The sequence below is a fragment of the Panulirus ornatus genome, chromosome 48 (assembly GCF_036320965.1).
Source record: "Panulirus ornatus isolate Po-2019 chromosome 48, ASM3632096v1, whole genome shotgun sequence".
NCBI classification, from domain to species: Eukaryota; Metazoa; Arthropoda; class Malacostraca; order Decapoda; family Palinuridae; genus Panulirus; species Panulirus ornatus.
Genome location: NC_092271.1, coordinates 15,355,303 through 15,370,354, shown reverse-complemented (window position 1 = coordinate 15,370,354; position 15,052 = coordinate 15,355,303). Strand labels below are relative to the sequence as shown.

General features: G+C 46.6%; 1 protein-coding gene across 10 annotated transcripts in view; it reads right to left on the bottom strand.

Moving 5' to 3' along the window:
* Sarm (sterile alpha and armadillo motif) overlaps positions 1–15,052 on the bottom strand; it is a 652,833-nt gene that overhangs the window by 140,167 nt on the left and 497,614 nt on the right. The window contains exon 1 of one of the 10 annotated variants that reach the window (XM_071690652.1): positions 2,896–2,940. The exons of the other annotated variants lie outside the window; for them this stretch is intronic. Within the exon in view, the coding sequence (XP_071546753.1) occupies positions 2,896–2,925 (30 nt within the window). The 5' untranslated portion in view covers positions 2,926–2,940. Of the gene's footprint in view, positions 1–2,895; positions 2,941–15,052 lie in introns of those variants that run through there. 10 annotated transcript variants of the gene reach the window in all.

The window sequence follows — 15,052 nt, the reverse complement described above, 5'->3', positions numbered from 1 at the left end:
CCTCATGCCATTACGATAACTGGCAGTTACTGGTATTAAACCCTCAAGCCATTACGATAACTGGCAGTTAGTGGTATTAAACCCTCAAGCCATTACGATAACTGGCAGTTACTGGTATTGAACCCTCATGCCATTACGATAACTGGCAGTTACTGGTATTGAACCCTCATGCCATTACGATAACTGGCAGTTACTGGTATTAAACCCTCAAGCCATTACGATAACTGGCAGTTAGTGGTATTAAACCCTCAAGCCATTACGATAACTGGCAGTTACTGGTATTGAACCCTCATGCCATTACGATAACTGGCAGTTACTGGTATTGAACCCTCATGCCATTACGATAACTGGCAGTTAGTGGTATTAAACCCTCAAGCCATTACGATAACTGGCAGTTAGTGGTATTAAACCCTCAAGCCATTACGATAACTGGCAGTTACTGGTATTGAACCCTCATGCCATTACGATAACTGGCAGTTACTGGTATTGAACCCTCATGCCATTACGATAACTGGCAGTTACTGGTATTAAACCCTCAAGCCATTACGATAACTGGCAGTTACTGGTATTGAACCCTCATGCCATTACGACAACTGGCAGTTACTGGTATTAAACCCTCATGCCATTACGATAACTGGCAGTTACTGGTATTAAACCCTCATGCCATTACGACAACTGGCAGTTACTGGTATTAAACCCTCATGCCATTACGACAACTGGCAGTTACTGGTATTAAACCCTCATGCCATTACGATAACTGGGAGTTAATAGTATTAAACCCTCATGCCATTACGATAACTGGAACGTACTGGAAATAAACCCTCGTCGCATAACGGTATGTGAGTCTTGCGACTTGGGTTGCATAACACACACACACACACACACACACACACACTTTCAGTGAACAAATATACTCCCGATGACGTTTCACGATTTGGGTCGAGTGATCGGCTCTCGCTAGCGACCCGGTGGCAGTTGACAACAACAACAACAACAACAACAACAACAACAACAACGTGTCACCTGATCATTACAGTGGGCAGTGAGCACCACCCGGCGTGCGCTAACGCCTCCAGGGGATGAATGAGGAGCAACAGATGCCTGCCAACCACCCATGACGACCCATGATACACTACCCCTGACGACCCATGATACACAACCCCTGACGACCCATGATACACAACCCCTGACGACCCATGATACACTACCCCTGACGACCCATGATACACAACCCCTGACGACCCATGATACACTACCCCTGACGACCCATGATACACTACCCCTGACGACCCATGATACACAACCCCTGACGATCCATGATACACAACCCCTGACGATCCATGATACACAACCCCTGACGACCCATGATACACAACCCCTGACGATCCATGATACACAACCCCTGACGACCCATGATACACTACCCCTGACGACCCATGATACACTACCCCTGACGACCCATGATACACAACCCCTGACGACCCATGATACACAACCCCTGACGACCCATGATACACAACCCCTGACGACCCATTATACACTACCCCTGACGACCCATGATACACTACCCCTGACGACCCATGATACACAACCCCTGACGACCCATGATACACAACCCCTGACGACCCATGATACACTACCCCTGACGACCCATGATACACAACCCCTGACGACCCATGATACACAACCCCTGACGACCCATGATACACTACCCCTGACGACCCATGATACACAACCCCTGACGACCCATGATACACAACCCCTGACGACCCATGATACACAACCCCTGACGACCCATGATACACTACCCCTGACGACCCATGATACACAACCCCTGACGACCCATGATACACCACCCCTGACGACCCATGATACACTACCCCTGACGACCCATGATACACAACCCCTGACGACCCATGATACACCACCCCTGACGACCCATGATACACTACCCCTGACGACCCATGATACACCACCCCTGACGACCCATGATACACTACCCATGACGACCCATGATACACCACCCATGACGACCCATGATACACAACCCCTGACGACCCATGATACATCTCAGTAACACTAATCATGTGGATGGCAGAGACATACCAGGATGGGGCTTAGATCATCTCATGTGCAGGGAGGTTAGGGCAGTGCTGCCGCCATGGGCTGACCTACCATTCCGAGAGGATGATGGTTGTGTGGTAGTAGCAGGGCGCCTGTGGTTAGGGCAGTGGTGGTTGTGGTGGCGGTAGCAAGAAGCGTGTGATTAGGCTGGTGGTGGTAGCGGGGAGCGTGTGGTTAAGTCAGTGGTTGTTGTGGTGGTGGTGGTAGCAGAGAGCGTGTGGTTAAGTCAGTGGTGGTTGTGGTGGTAGTAACGAGGAGCGTGAGTCTAGGCTGGTGTTGGTAGTGGGGATCGCATGGCTAGGGTGGTTACAATGTTGGCTGTGGGAGAGGAAGCTGGAAGCATACGGTTAGGATGGTGGTGGTGGTAGATGAAAGCATGTCTCTGCAGTGGTTGCGGTGGTAGCAAGGAGTGTGTAACTAGGGTAATGGTGGTGGTGGTGGTAGCGGGGAGAGCGTAGCTAGGGTGGTGGTGGTGGTGGTAGCGGGGAGAGCGTAGCTAGGGGTGGTGGTGGTGGTAGCGGGAGGCGTGTGGCTGCAGTGGTTAGGATAGTGGTATCGGAAGGAGTGTGTGGTTAAGGTGGTGGTTATGGTTATGGTAGTGGTAGCCGGGGGAAGGAGGGAGTGTGTATGGCTAGGGTGGAGGTAGCGGGAAGAGTGTGGCTGCAGTGGTTATGGTAGTGGTAGCCGGGGGAGTGTGTGTGGTGGTTGTGGTGGCCTCAGGAGAGAAACCAGCCACGGGTGGGGTGGGTGGATGGGTGGTTGGTGGGGTACCTGCATGCCTGCCTCTGGACCGCCCGGCATTTCCTGTGAGAGAGTGTGTTCATGCGTGCGTGATGAGCAGTGCATGTGAGGCTGTGTCCAGCAGGGTCGTGTGGCCCGCGTCTGCAGGTGCGACGGTGTCCACACACGTGCCTTCCCCTGGCGGTTACCAGGTGTCCAAGGATGAAGGCAAGTGTGTATCCACCTCACTGTGCTGTAACGGGTGGGAGGTCTTCATTCAGATGGCCACATCTGATCTTTCTCTACTGTCACATACAGCTTTTCAAACCTGTGTAGACTGGTTGCATTCACAGATCTATCACTTTGGCTTATTTCATTCACCCACAACTCTGATACTATGAGGCAACACCTTCCCATCACTACTTATAAGTCTCCTCTTCCCATCACTACTTAAAAGTCTCCTTTTCCCATCACTACTTATAAGTGTCTTCTTCCCTTCACTACTTACAGGTCTCTTCTTCCCATCACTACGTACAAGTCTCTTGCTTCAGTTCTTGCTATGGACTCCAGTTCTTCTGTATTTGCATAACTGAAAAAGCTGTTTGTTTTCTGTCGAAATCGTGGTTTTGATCCATGAATGCCGTGACCAGTTCTCGTTTCAGTCATGTGTCTTCACGTGGTGGGTAAGTCTACAGCCTCTGCTGACCTCTCCCTGTAACCCAGATCGTAATCCAGGTACCGTATTCGCCATCGCTCCTCTGGACTTTCTCTGTCAGATCTTTAGGTTTCTTTACAATCTGCTGACCCACTTGCCAAGCATATTCAGATCTGGATCATCAAGTGTATATGAATACACTTCTAACGTTCAACATCAGCGTGTCGGAACCCTGACGCCAGCCTGGCACGGAGGCAATTACGTTCCTCAACCCCGATGGTGCCTAACGTAGCATATCACACCACACCACGACACCAGGGTGAGGAGCTGCTGAATATCTGGACCCCGACGGCCCCTTAAGGGGTCAGGGCAAAGGCCAGGTCATCAGACCTAAGGGTCGTACCGTCGTGCTGAAGAACGACACGTCCTGACGTGGTCAGTGGTCGTGCACATCATGGACCATTAAAACTGTACGGGGAGAAGGAGAGGCAGTCCTCACCACCATGCGGAGGGCGAGGCCATGAACCACAGACCACACCGCCACCACACACCGTGGAACTACTCGGGAGGCAACTGCAGTATGGTGGAGCAAGATTATGTATCGGTTATTCTGAGGTTATCCTGCAGAAGTGCCCACTCACCACAACAACCCGCGGCAGGAGGAGCAAATATTATGTCGAGACAAACTTACGTCGGGGAAATGTCAGGGGTCACGATCACTGTCCATAAGGCTGGGTGAAATGTGCGCCTCGCACGGGAGATAATGATCATCTACGGCACTGCTCAGCAGGTGCACCTAGCCACACATGGCAGAGTAAACCTAGCAGGTGCCGTACATGGCAGATTAAACCTAGCAGGTGCCGTACATAGCAAATTAAACCTAGCAGGTGCCGTACATGGCAGATAAAACCTAGCAGATACCGTACATGGCAGATTAAACCTAGCAGGTGCCGTACATGGCAAATTAAACCTAGCAGATACCGTACATGGCAGATTAAACCTAGCAGGTGCCGCACATGGCAGATTAAACCTCGCAGATACCGTACATGGCAGATTAAACCTAGCAGGTGCCGTACATGGCAGATTAAACCTAGCAGATACCGTACATGGCAGATTAAACCTAGCAGGTGCCGTACATAGCAAATTAAGCCTAGCAGGTGCCGCACATGGCAGATTAAACCTAGCAGGTGCCGTACATGGGAGATTAAACCAAGCAAATACATGGTAGGCTAAACCTAGCCAGTAAATAGAAGACTAAACCAAGCAAGTGTATGAGAGATCAAACCTTGCAGCCACAAGGGAGACTAAACCTTGCAAACAAAAGGAAGACTAAAACTAAGAGGTACAAGGGCGACTACACTTAGCAAGTACAAATGAGACGAAACCTAGCAAGTACAAGTGAGACTACACCTAGCAAGTACAAGTGAGATTACACCTAGTAAGTACAAGTGAGACGAAACTTAGCAAGTACAAGTGAGACTACACCTAGCAAGTACAAGTGAGACTAAACCTAGTAAGTATAAGTGAGACTAAACTTAGCAAGTACAAGGGAGACTATATCTTGCAAGTACAAGTGAGACTAAACCTAGTAAGTACAAGGGAGACTATATCTTGCAAGCACAAGTGAGACTAAACCTAATAAGTACAAGGGAGACTATATCTTGCAGGTACATGAAAGACTAAACCTTACAAGTACAAGGGAGATTAAACCTAGCCAGTGGAAGGCAGGCTAGACCTAGCCTCTAGAAGGGAGACTAAACCTAGCCAGTCGAAGGCAGACTAAACCTAACCTCTAGAAGGGAGACTAAACCTAGCCTCTAGAAGGAAGACTAAACCTAGCCAGTAGAAGGGAGACTAAACCTAGCCAGTGGAAGGGAGACCAAACCTAGCCAGTAAAGGGAGACTAAACCTAGCCTCTAGAAGGATGATTAAACCTAGCCAGTAGAAGGGAGACTAAACCTAGCCCCTAGAAGGGAGACTAAACCTAGCCTCTAGAAGGAAGACTAAACCTAGCCAGTAGAAGGGAGACTAAACCTAGCCAGTAGAAGGGAGACCAAACCTAGCCAGTAGAAGGGAGACTAAACCTAGCCTTAGAAGGAGGATTAAACCTAGCCAGTAAAGGGAGGCTAAACCTAGCCTCTAGAAGGGAGACTAAACCTAGCCTCTTAAAGGAAGACTAAACCTAGCCAGTAGAAGGGAGACTAAACCTACCCAGTAGAAGGGAGACTAAAACTAGCCAGTAGAAGGGAGACTAAACCTAGCCAGTAGAAGGGAGACTAAAACTAGCCAGTAGAAGGGAGACTAAAACTAGCCAGTAGAAGGGAGACTAAACCCAGCCAGTAGAAGGGAGGCTAAACCAAGCCAGCAGAAGGGAGACTAAACCTAGCAGGTGTATGAGAGACTGAACATTGTAGGTAGTACATGTTAGAATACGTAATAACGACACTGCTTATGATACAGGTGATTCCCACATGTGCTCCTGATTGCATTCCACGCAGTTAACATGTACAGTACAGCACAGCTGGAGAACACGGGTAAGAACAAGAACTACGCTGGACAGCGTTAGAAAAAGGCCGACTTCCTCCAGACACAAATCAAACGAACAGATTTCAAATAGCCGGTCTCATACCAGGTAATGATTGCGATCCTCCAACATCCGGGGTAGAAAGTAAGGTCTGTTCCAGAGCGGTGAAGAACACAAGAACATTAAGGAACCGAAGGTGTGGTGAAGAACACTAGAACATTAAACAACTGGTGTGGTGAAGAACACTAGAACATTAAACAACTGAAGATGTGGTGAAGAACACTGAGAACATTGAGGAACCGAAGGTGTGGTGAAGATCACTAGAGCATGAAACAACTGAAGATGCGGTGAAGAACACTAGAACATTAAACAACTGGTGTGGTGAAGAACACTAGAATATTAAACAACTGAAGGTGTGGTGAAGAACACTAGAACATTAAACTGAAGGTGCGGTGAAGAACACTAGAACATTAAACAACTGAAGGTGTGGTGAAGAACACTAGAACATTAAACAACTGGTGTGGTGAAGAACACTAGAATATTAAACAACTGAAGGTGTGGTGAAGAACACTAGAACATTAAACTGAAGGTGCGGTGAAGAACACTAGAACATTAAACAACTGAAGGTGTGGTGAAGAACACTAGAATATTAAACAACTGAAGGTGTGGTGAAGAACACTAGAACATTAAACAACTGAAGGTGTGGTGAAGAACACTAGAACATTAAACAACTGAAGGTGCGGTGAAGAACACTAGAACATTAAACAACTGAAGGTGCGGTGAAGAACACTAGAACATTAAACAACTGAAGGTGCGGTGAAGAACACTAGAACATTAAACAACTGAAGGTGCGGTGAAGAACACTAGAACATTAAGCAAAAGAGCGGTGAAGAACACCATGACCTTCAGCAACAGGCATGGGAATCAAAACCAAGGAACAAGACAGACTAACTGCTCTAGAGAGGCCAGGAGAATCCCTCACACACCAGGGATACATCATAACCAAATCAAAGGCAAAACTAAGAGGGGTAAAAAAAAATATGACATTAAGACAGTCTAGCTGCAGATACCTACAGCTGTAACCAAACCCCAGCGCAGGTCAGGGACTAACAACCTGGCTAACTGTACGGCCATGCAACACAACATTTGAGGATAGTCACTCGGCCAGAGATGCGCACTTGTCGTCCAGGACGGAGCGAGGCGGAGGAGGAGACAATGCACCGGCGCCGTGCCGTGGGTGTGTGGAGGTGCCCGCGCTACGCAGACACCTGCAGCATCCAAGAGCAACACCTAAAGACCACGGACGGCACACTACCACACGACTGTATGACAAAATTATAACATGAATACAAGTGAACTCAAACAGCAACAGACCACTGGGTCTTAACGGGCCTCTCTGTGAGACTGGAAGAGAACAGAGACCTATGGATCAGTGCGGCAGGATTAGAAAGACCAGCAGGTGTTTCTAGAGAGGAAGTCTCGGCAGCGTAAGGAATATATAACTCCAATGAGGATAATGTGCTTCGTCCTCGAGCATCGAACTCACCCAGTGCTCAGCGGTAACTTTCCATACATTCGTACTTGAGTCATCTTCAGCCCGTGTGTCCAGCATCGTTTTCCAGTGTCCTGTCATGTTACCTGTTGCCCCGTTGTGCTTCCCGGTGCCCTGCCCTTCTTCCCCCAGTTTCCCCTGCCATGTTTCTTAGTTCCCTGCCTTGTTTCCTATCCCTCTCTTGTTTCCTAGTTCCCTACCATGTTTCCTAGTTCCCTGCCTTGTTTCCTAGTGCCTTGCTTTGTTACCTGGTACTAAGCACTTTCTTTCCCCCAGTGCCCAGCCTTGTTTTCAAGAGCCTTACTTTGTGCAGTCCTGGTGCTGAACCTTGTTTCCAAGTGCTCTATCGTGTTCCCCGGTACTGAGCCTTGTTTCCCGGTACCCTGCCCGGTTTCTTGTTGCCATGCCATACTTCTCAACATCCTTCCCTTTATCCAGTCCTCATCCTTGTTCCAAGCTACCCCACCTTGTTTACCAATACCCAGCCATGACTCTTAGTACCTCGTCTCTAGACGTCCTACTTCATTTCTCTGTCCCACTCCTCATTTCTTAAAGTCATGTCTGGTTTTCTTGTGCCCTGCCTTATATCCTAGTCCTCCTCATTGCTCCCCAGTGTCCTGCGTTGGTTCGCGGTATCCAAATTGCCTCCAAATACCAAACTCTACCTCAATGTCTTTCCTGCTTTTGTGATGGCCTACTTTCTTTCTCGGCGGCTCGTCTTGCTTCTCAGTGCCCTGCCCTGCTTACCTATCCCTTACCTGGTTTCTCAGATACTAGCTTCGTTGGCCCGTGCTGTCCTCCCTCCTTTCCAGCGTGTCCCGTTATCATTTTTCATCGTCCTCAACTACTGTATATTCTCTCCAGCCTTGCCTTCATGTCCCCTCTTTGTACTATAATCCATGAGCCTTGCCTTTCTCCTAATACTGCTATGTTCTGCTAGTCAACCCACCTTCCAACATCATGTCGATGAAGGGTCATTATTCTCTCTTCTTGCTAGCACAGTGATGTTGTTTCTATCACTTATCACCCGATACCCAGTGCTTCACGCCTCTTTTCCTATCCTACAGGAGTTTGCAAATGGGTCTACGTACACCCGGTATAGACAAACACCGAAGAAAGATCTTACTTACCACACCTTCATCGTCACGGTAAAGGGCATGAATCACAACCTTTCTGATATGCGATGCCTCGCGCGCTGTTCCCGTTTTTACACGAGAGCCTTGCCCCTATTCGGTGGCTGGCTATATCGATACTTACCTATATAGGTCATTCAAAATACTACTACTACTACTAGTGCCACATTTCACTTTAATCCATACAAGCTGTTTAAGATATAAATCACATGACAGCTTCACAACATGAAAGAACTTCACTGCCACTGCTCTCAACTGTTAATCTATGGTCCATACCAGAACCTCCATGATGGAGATACCTTCGGTGAAGTGTTATTCTCAGAGCACCACACTCTTAACATACGACGTCTTCGTCAACACAGACCTTCAGTAGGAGTTCAACTCCTACTGTCGAGACCCGATACGATTTCACATTCTCTGCAAATCATTTCAACACTAATATATATATATATATATATATATATATATATATATATATATATATATATATATATATATATATATATATGTCTGCTTTTTCCTGTTGGTCATCAGGCAATTCACAAGCCGAGTCACGTAAACGAGTGTATGTACGTATGTGTGTATACATATTTGTGCGTAATTACATGGGTGTATATATATATATATATATATATATATATATATATATATATATATATATATATATATATATATATATATATAGGTGTATGGGAGTTATCATAGACATCAAATACGTGGAAACTCAACACAGCACCAAAGAGGTAACGCCTGACGGTATGAAGATAATGTACAGTCTGTGGGTGCGGCCACTGTGCCGTCTGTGGCAGGCACTCCCCGACCGACTACCTTTGAAAAGGAAGTTCACACTGGAAGCCACAGGGCTGGAAGGACAGCGCGCCGCAAGAGAAGCGGGTAGAAGCACCACCAACACCACGATCAGCGACCAGTCGCAGCTCAGCTCCTGGCCGCCACGCCACCTGGCTAACACAAGACTGGCTCAGCAGGCGAAGAGGAACCTTGCCTCCCCCACTGCTGCTGCCCAACACTAACACGTACAACCTTGTTGATGGCGGAGGTGGTCCGTAGGCAAGGCTCCATGGTTGAATGGGGTCGAGTGACTTACCAAACGGCGCAACACGACAGTGTAAAGTGGATGATAATTGCCCTCTGGGCGTGATAGTGTGGGTGACTGTGGCACTCTTGTTCTCCTCTTGTTCTTTCCGTCATCCTGCATCCACGCCGTTCTGCAGAGCAAGGTCTACAAACACCTAAGGAATAAGCTACTGATCACCTCATTCTATTTCTCGCACTCTTTACATTATCTTTCGTCCGGGATGGCTACGATCAAGGCAAGTCTCTCTAAGTGTCATGTTGGTTGCTGGTAAGAAAAATAAGTAAGTCGAGGCTTCGCATGAGTGAACTTAAAACTTGGATGTATTTATTCCATCTCGTGTAAATATAGGGCAGGTCTCAACCCCTTGAACATGATGGCACGACCTCTGAGCATGATTGCGCCGCCTCTCACCTGACCCTGAGGAGCCAAGAAAGACACAAGAGACGGTACCGTCCCAACATAACAGAGGGTGGCCGACACGCGCATCGAATCGGAAGACTAGGCCCGTGCAGGACACTCGTCGACTGTTGACGTGTAGCGGTAGGTAGCCAGCACCACAGTGTACAATGTGGACGACTGCTCAACGCCACTCACTTATCAGGTTCTCCAGCAACAGTCGCCAACACCCGACACAGCTCTGTGCAATGGAACCACAACATGCAAACTCTTCACCTTCCACAGCTGTCTTAATTCCTCCTCAAAGGGTTGTGGAGAATCATTATCTTTTTTATCAGCGTCTTAAGCAGGTCATCTATACCAGAAGCAAGCAAGCAAGCAAGCAAGCAAGTTGAAACGAAAACTGTCACAAAATCCCCACTCCTAAATCCCTAGTGTAAGGCTTTTCCTTCCTGTCATTTCATCACACTGTCCAGCTGTGGAGACCATGAACAACAAAAACAAAGTCTCATTATGAATTTATCCATAAAGCATGACAGCCACACTGACGCCGACGGTCCGCTTCGCCTCGCCCCGCCACAGTACATGTGTACTTAACACTCCTCTAACACTGACCACTACGACTATCTACAGTTACATATATCTTTCTTTCATACTATTCGCCATTTCCCGCATTAGCGAGGTAGCGTTAAGAACAGAGGACTGGGCCTTTGAGGGAATATCCTCACCTGGCCCCCTTCTCTGTTCCTTCTTTCGGAAAATTAAAAAAAACGAGAGGGGAGGATTTCCAGCCCCCCGCTCCAAGTTATATATATATATATATATATATATATATATATATATATATATATATATATATCATACAAAGCTCCAACAGCCAGGATCGAACCTGGGACCCCTTGTGCAAGAGGCAGGCATGCTAACCGCTAGCTAAGGGACTGTATGATAGGAAACAACTATTCGAAATACTAAGTACTCGAATACCCTTCGTCTCACAATGGTGAGCAACGGGGTCTATCGGTTGTTTCCGAACAGAACACATAGCCAGCTGATAGCGCGTTCATATACACTTCATTCGTATTCATATAACTCCGCGTTGTACAGTCAGGTTCGGTAAAACGCTATCAGCTGGCTATGTGTTCTGTTCGGAAACAACCGATAGACCCCGTTGCTCACCATTGTGAGACGAAGGGTATTCGAGTACTTAGTATTTCGAATAGTTGTTTCCTATTATACAGTCCCTTAGCCTAGCGGTTAGCATGCCTGCCTCTTGCACAAGGGGTCCCAGGTTCGATCCTGGCTGTTGGAGCTTTGTATGTTCTATGAAGGTGCGCGTTCATATACACTTTATTCGTATATATATATATATATATATATATATATATATATATATGTTATGTGTTTGTTACGACTCGTGGCCTCACACTGTCCGAAAAGCGTCTCTCTCTCTTTGGACACAAGCAAGGCTTATGGTCCTGATGGCATCCATCCCGGTGTGCTGAAAGTCTATGACTCTGCACTTGCACCTGTGCTTACTCGTGTATTCCGTTTCTGTTTTCAAAACAGAACTTTTCAATCTTCGTGGAAGCATGCGTTGGTTCATCCCATCGCAGGCCTGCGATGGGTGACCGTTCTAACCCCTCAAAGTATCCAAAGACATCTTGAATCTCACAGTCTTCTCTTCGATCAACAGTATGGCCTCCGTAAGGCGAAATCTATTGGTGTTATTCATTCCTTTGATAGTAATGTCTGGTTATCATCCCTGGAAGATTTTGAGGACTCCTATGTGGTTGCCCTTGACATATCCAAGGATTTTGACAGATTGCGGCATCGGGGTCTCATCTCTAAGCTCCTCTCTCTTGACTTCCCTCCCTCACTTTGCTCCCTCATATGTAGCTTCTTCTCTGGCTGACGTCTCTCCGTGGTTGTTGATGAATCAAACTCTTCCCTACGGCGGTGTCCCTCATGGGTCTATCCTGTCTCCTAAAACTTTTCCTTTCTTTTTTTACCTACGGTTTCCTTTCTTCCACAAACAACCAAGTGCACCCATACGCCGACCACTAAACACTGCAGTCTTCTACATCCTTCAATTTTGCTCCTTCATCCTTGACTCGATCTGCATCTCGTCTCGACATAATTTCCTCAATAGACTCCGACTTGGACAGGATATCTCAGTAGGGTAGACAAAATTTGGTTAAAGTTTACGCCTCCGAGACCCAGTTTCTACTCATCTCTCAGCCGAAAAATTCCTCACAACTTTCCTCTCGCCTTTGACGGTCGGGTAATACCACCTCCTGACTCAATTAACATCCTTGGTATTACTGTAAATCTATCTTGGAAACCCCCACATTCGTCTCTTAAAGCAACACTTCAACCCGGCCCTTTAAATCAAGCTGGTCCATAGATAACCCTTAACAAGACAGTCGATACAACACACATTAAACCTTCATCTTCACCCTCTTTGACTCCTCTCGTCGGCCAGAGGTGTGCTGGCTGCCTCACTTGATATCACACTTCCACTGACTTCATTAGAAGGTCCCCATCACCACCTGGCCTCACCCGAAACTGTATAGCTATGACTTAACTGCAACAGCTCCCATCCTGCTGGTACAACAGACCCTCTCCTTACCCTCTTGTTGCTGAAGCAGACCCTCTCCTTACCCACCTGCTTGTACGACAGACCTACCTTCCTGCAGGTACAACAGACCCTCTCCTTACCCTCCTGCAGGTACAACAGCCCTTCTCCCTACCATTCTGCTGGTACGACAGACCTTGTCCCTACCATTCTGCTGGTACAACAGACCTTGTCCCTACCATTCTGCTGGTACAACAGACCTACCTTTCTGCTGGTACAGCAGACCATCTCCCTACCCTCCTGTTGGTGAAGCAGACCCTCTCTGTACCTCACCTTGGGACGGCCACTGTGACAATATCATGACGTGGCAGGAAGTGCGCCGCCTTCCACGGCCTTGACCTCATCCTGGGAAAGGTCACCAACAGCTCTTGCAAGCAACGCCCCGGCAGTCGTCTTCCTCCTCCAGGGGACCCTGCACGCTACTCCCTGGGAACAGAACGCTACCACGAACAAGCCAGCCAAACACATGGACCACAAGAACCGACTAACAACCTTGAGAGAGAGAGAGAGAGAGAGAGAGAGAGAGAGAGAGAGAGAGAGAGAGAGAGAGAGAGAGAGAGAGAGAGAGAGAGAGAGAGAGAGAGCTCCAGCAGGTGTTTAAGAACCTCACCGACCTTGAGACCCTCTGGTGGACGTATTTCCAAGCGCTTACCCAGTGAACAAATGACACCAGTCCACCCAGCACCGGAGGGAAATAACACCAAGATATCACACGTCAGGAGACCAAAAAAAAAAAAAAAAAGAATGCCAAGGACTGGAAGACTTATGAAGTAACCAGAGAATCATTAGCATCAATGTGACGAGAGAAACCAGTTACCACGATTACCATAACGGGCGACCAGGTGCCGATAACCAAGATGAAAAGGAAGACAACAGAGACAGTAACGCGGCTAAAAATGCAGCCAAGGTCTGCCTGGCCCCGGGGGCATAACGTGCCACACTCTGCTCCTTCATACATATGACGTCAAACCTATCATTAAATCTTTCATTGTGACGGACGAAAGCAGAGGATCACCAGCGCTAACACCAAGACATCACGTGCCATCCCAACTGGCAAGGACACCAGACACCCATAACTGGTGAAGATATCACGTACCGATAACTAATAAAGATATCACATACCGATAACTAATACAGATATCAGGTACCGATAACTAATAAAGATATCAGGTACCGATAACTAATAAAGATATCACGTACCGATAACTAATAAAGATATCAGGTACCGATAACTAATACAGATATCAAGATATCAGGTACCGATAACTGATAAAGATATCAGGTACCGATAACTAATAAAGATATCACGTACCGATAACTAATAAAGATATCAGGTACCGATAACTAATAAAGATATCAGGTTCCAATAACTAATAAAGATATCAGGTTCCCATAACTAATAAAGATATCAGGTACCGATAACTAATAAAGATATCAGAAACCGATAACTAATAAAGATATCAGAAACCGATAACTAATAAAGACATCAGGTTCCAATAACTAATATAGATATCAGGTACCGATAACTAATAAAGATATCAGGTACTGATAACTAATAAAGATATCAGGAACCGATAACTAATAAAGATATCAGGTACTGATAACTAATAAAGATATCAGGTACTGATAACTAATAAAGATATCAGGAACCGATAACTAATAAAGATATCAGGAACCGATAACTAATAAAGATATCAGGTACCGATAACTAATAAAGATATCAGGTACTGATAACTAATAAAGATATCAGGAACCGATAACTAAGATATCAGGTTCCAATAACTAATAAAGATATCACGTACCGATAACTAATAAAGATATCAGGTACCGATAACTAATAAAGATATCAGGTACCGATAACTAATAAAGATATCAGGTACCGATAACTAACAGACATCAGGTATCGATAACTGGAAACTTTTAGGTACCAGTAACCAGTAAAAGGTATCAGGCAACTAGTAAAGACAACAGGTACCCAATGACAACAACTAGTCAAGATATTAGATACTGATAGCTGATAACTAGTCATGATATCAAGCACCAATAACTATTAGAGATATGAGGTCCCGATTATTAGTAAAGCTATCCAGTAATGCAAACTAATAAAAGTTTCGGGTACCGATAAGCGGTATAGCTATCAGGTATCGGTAACTAGCCATGGCTTCAAGTACCGATAACTGGTAAAGATAAGAGGCCCTGAATATTAGCACAGATATA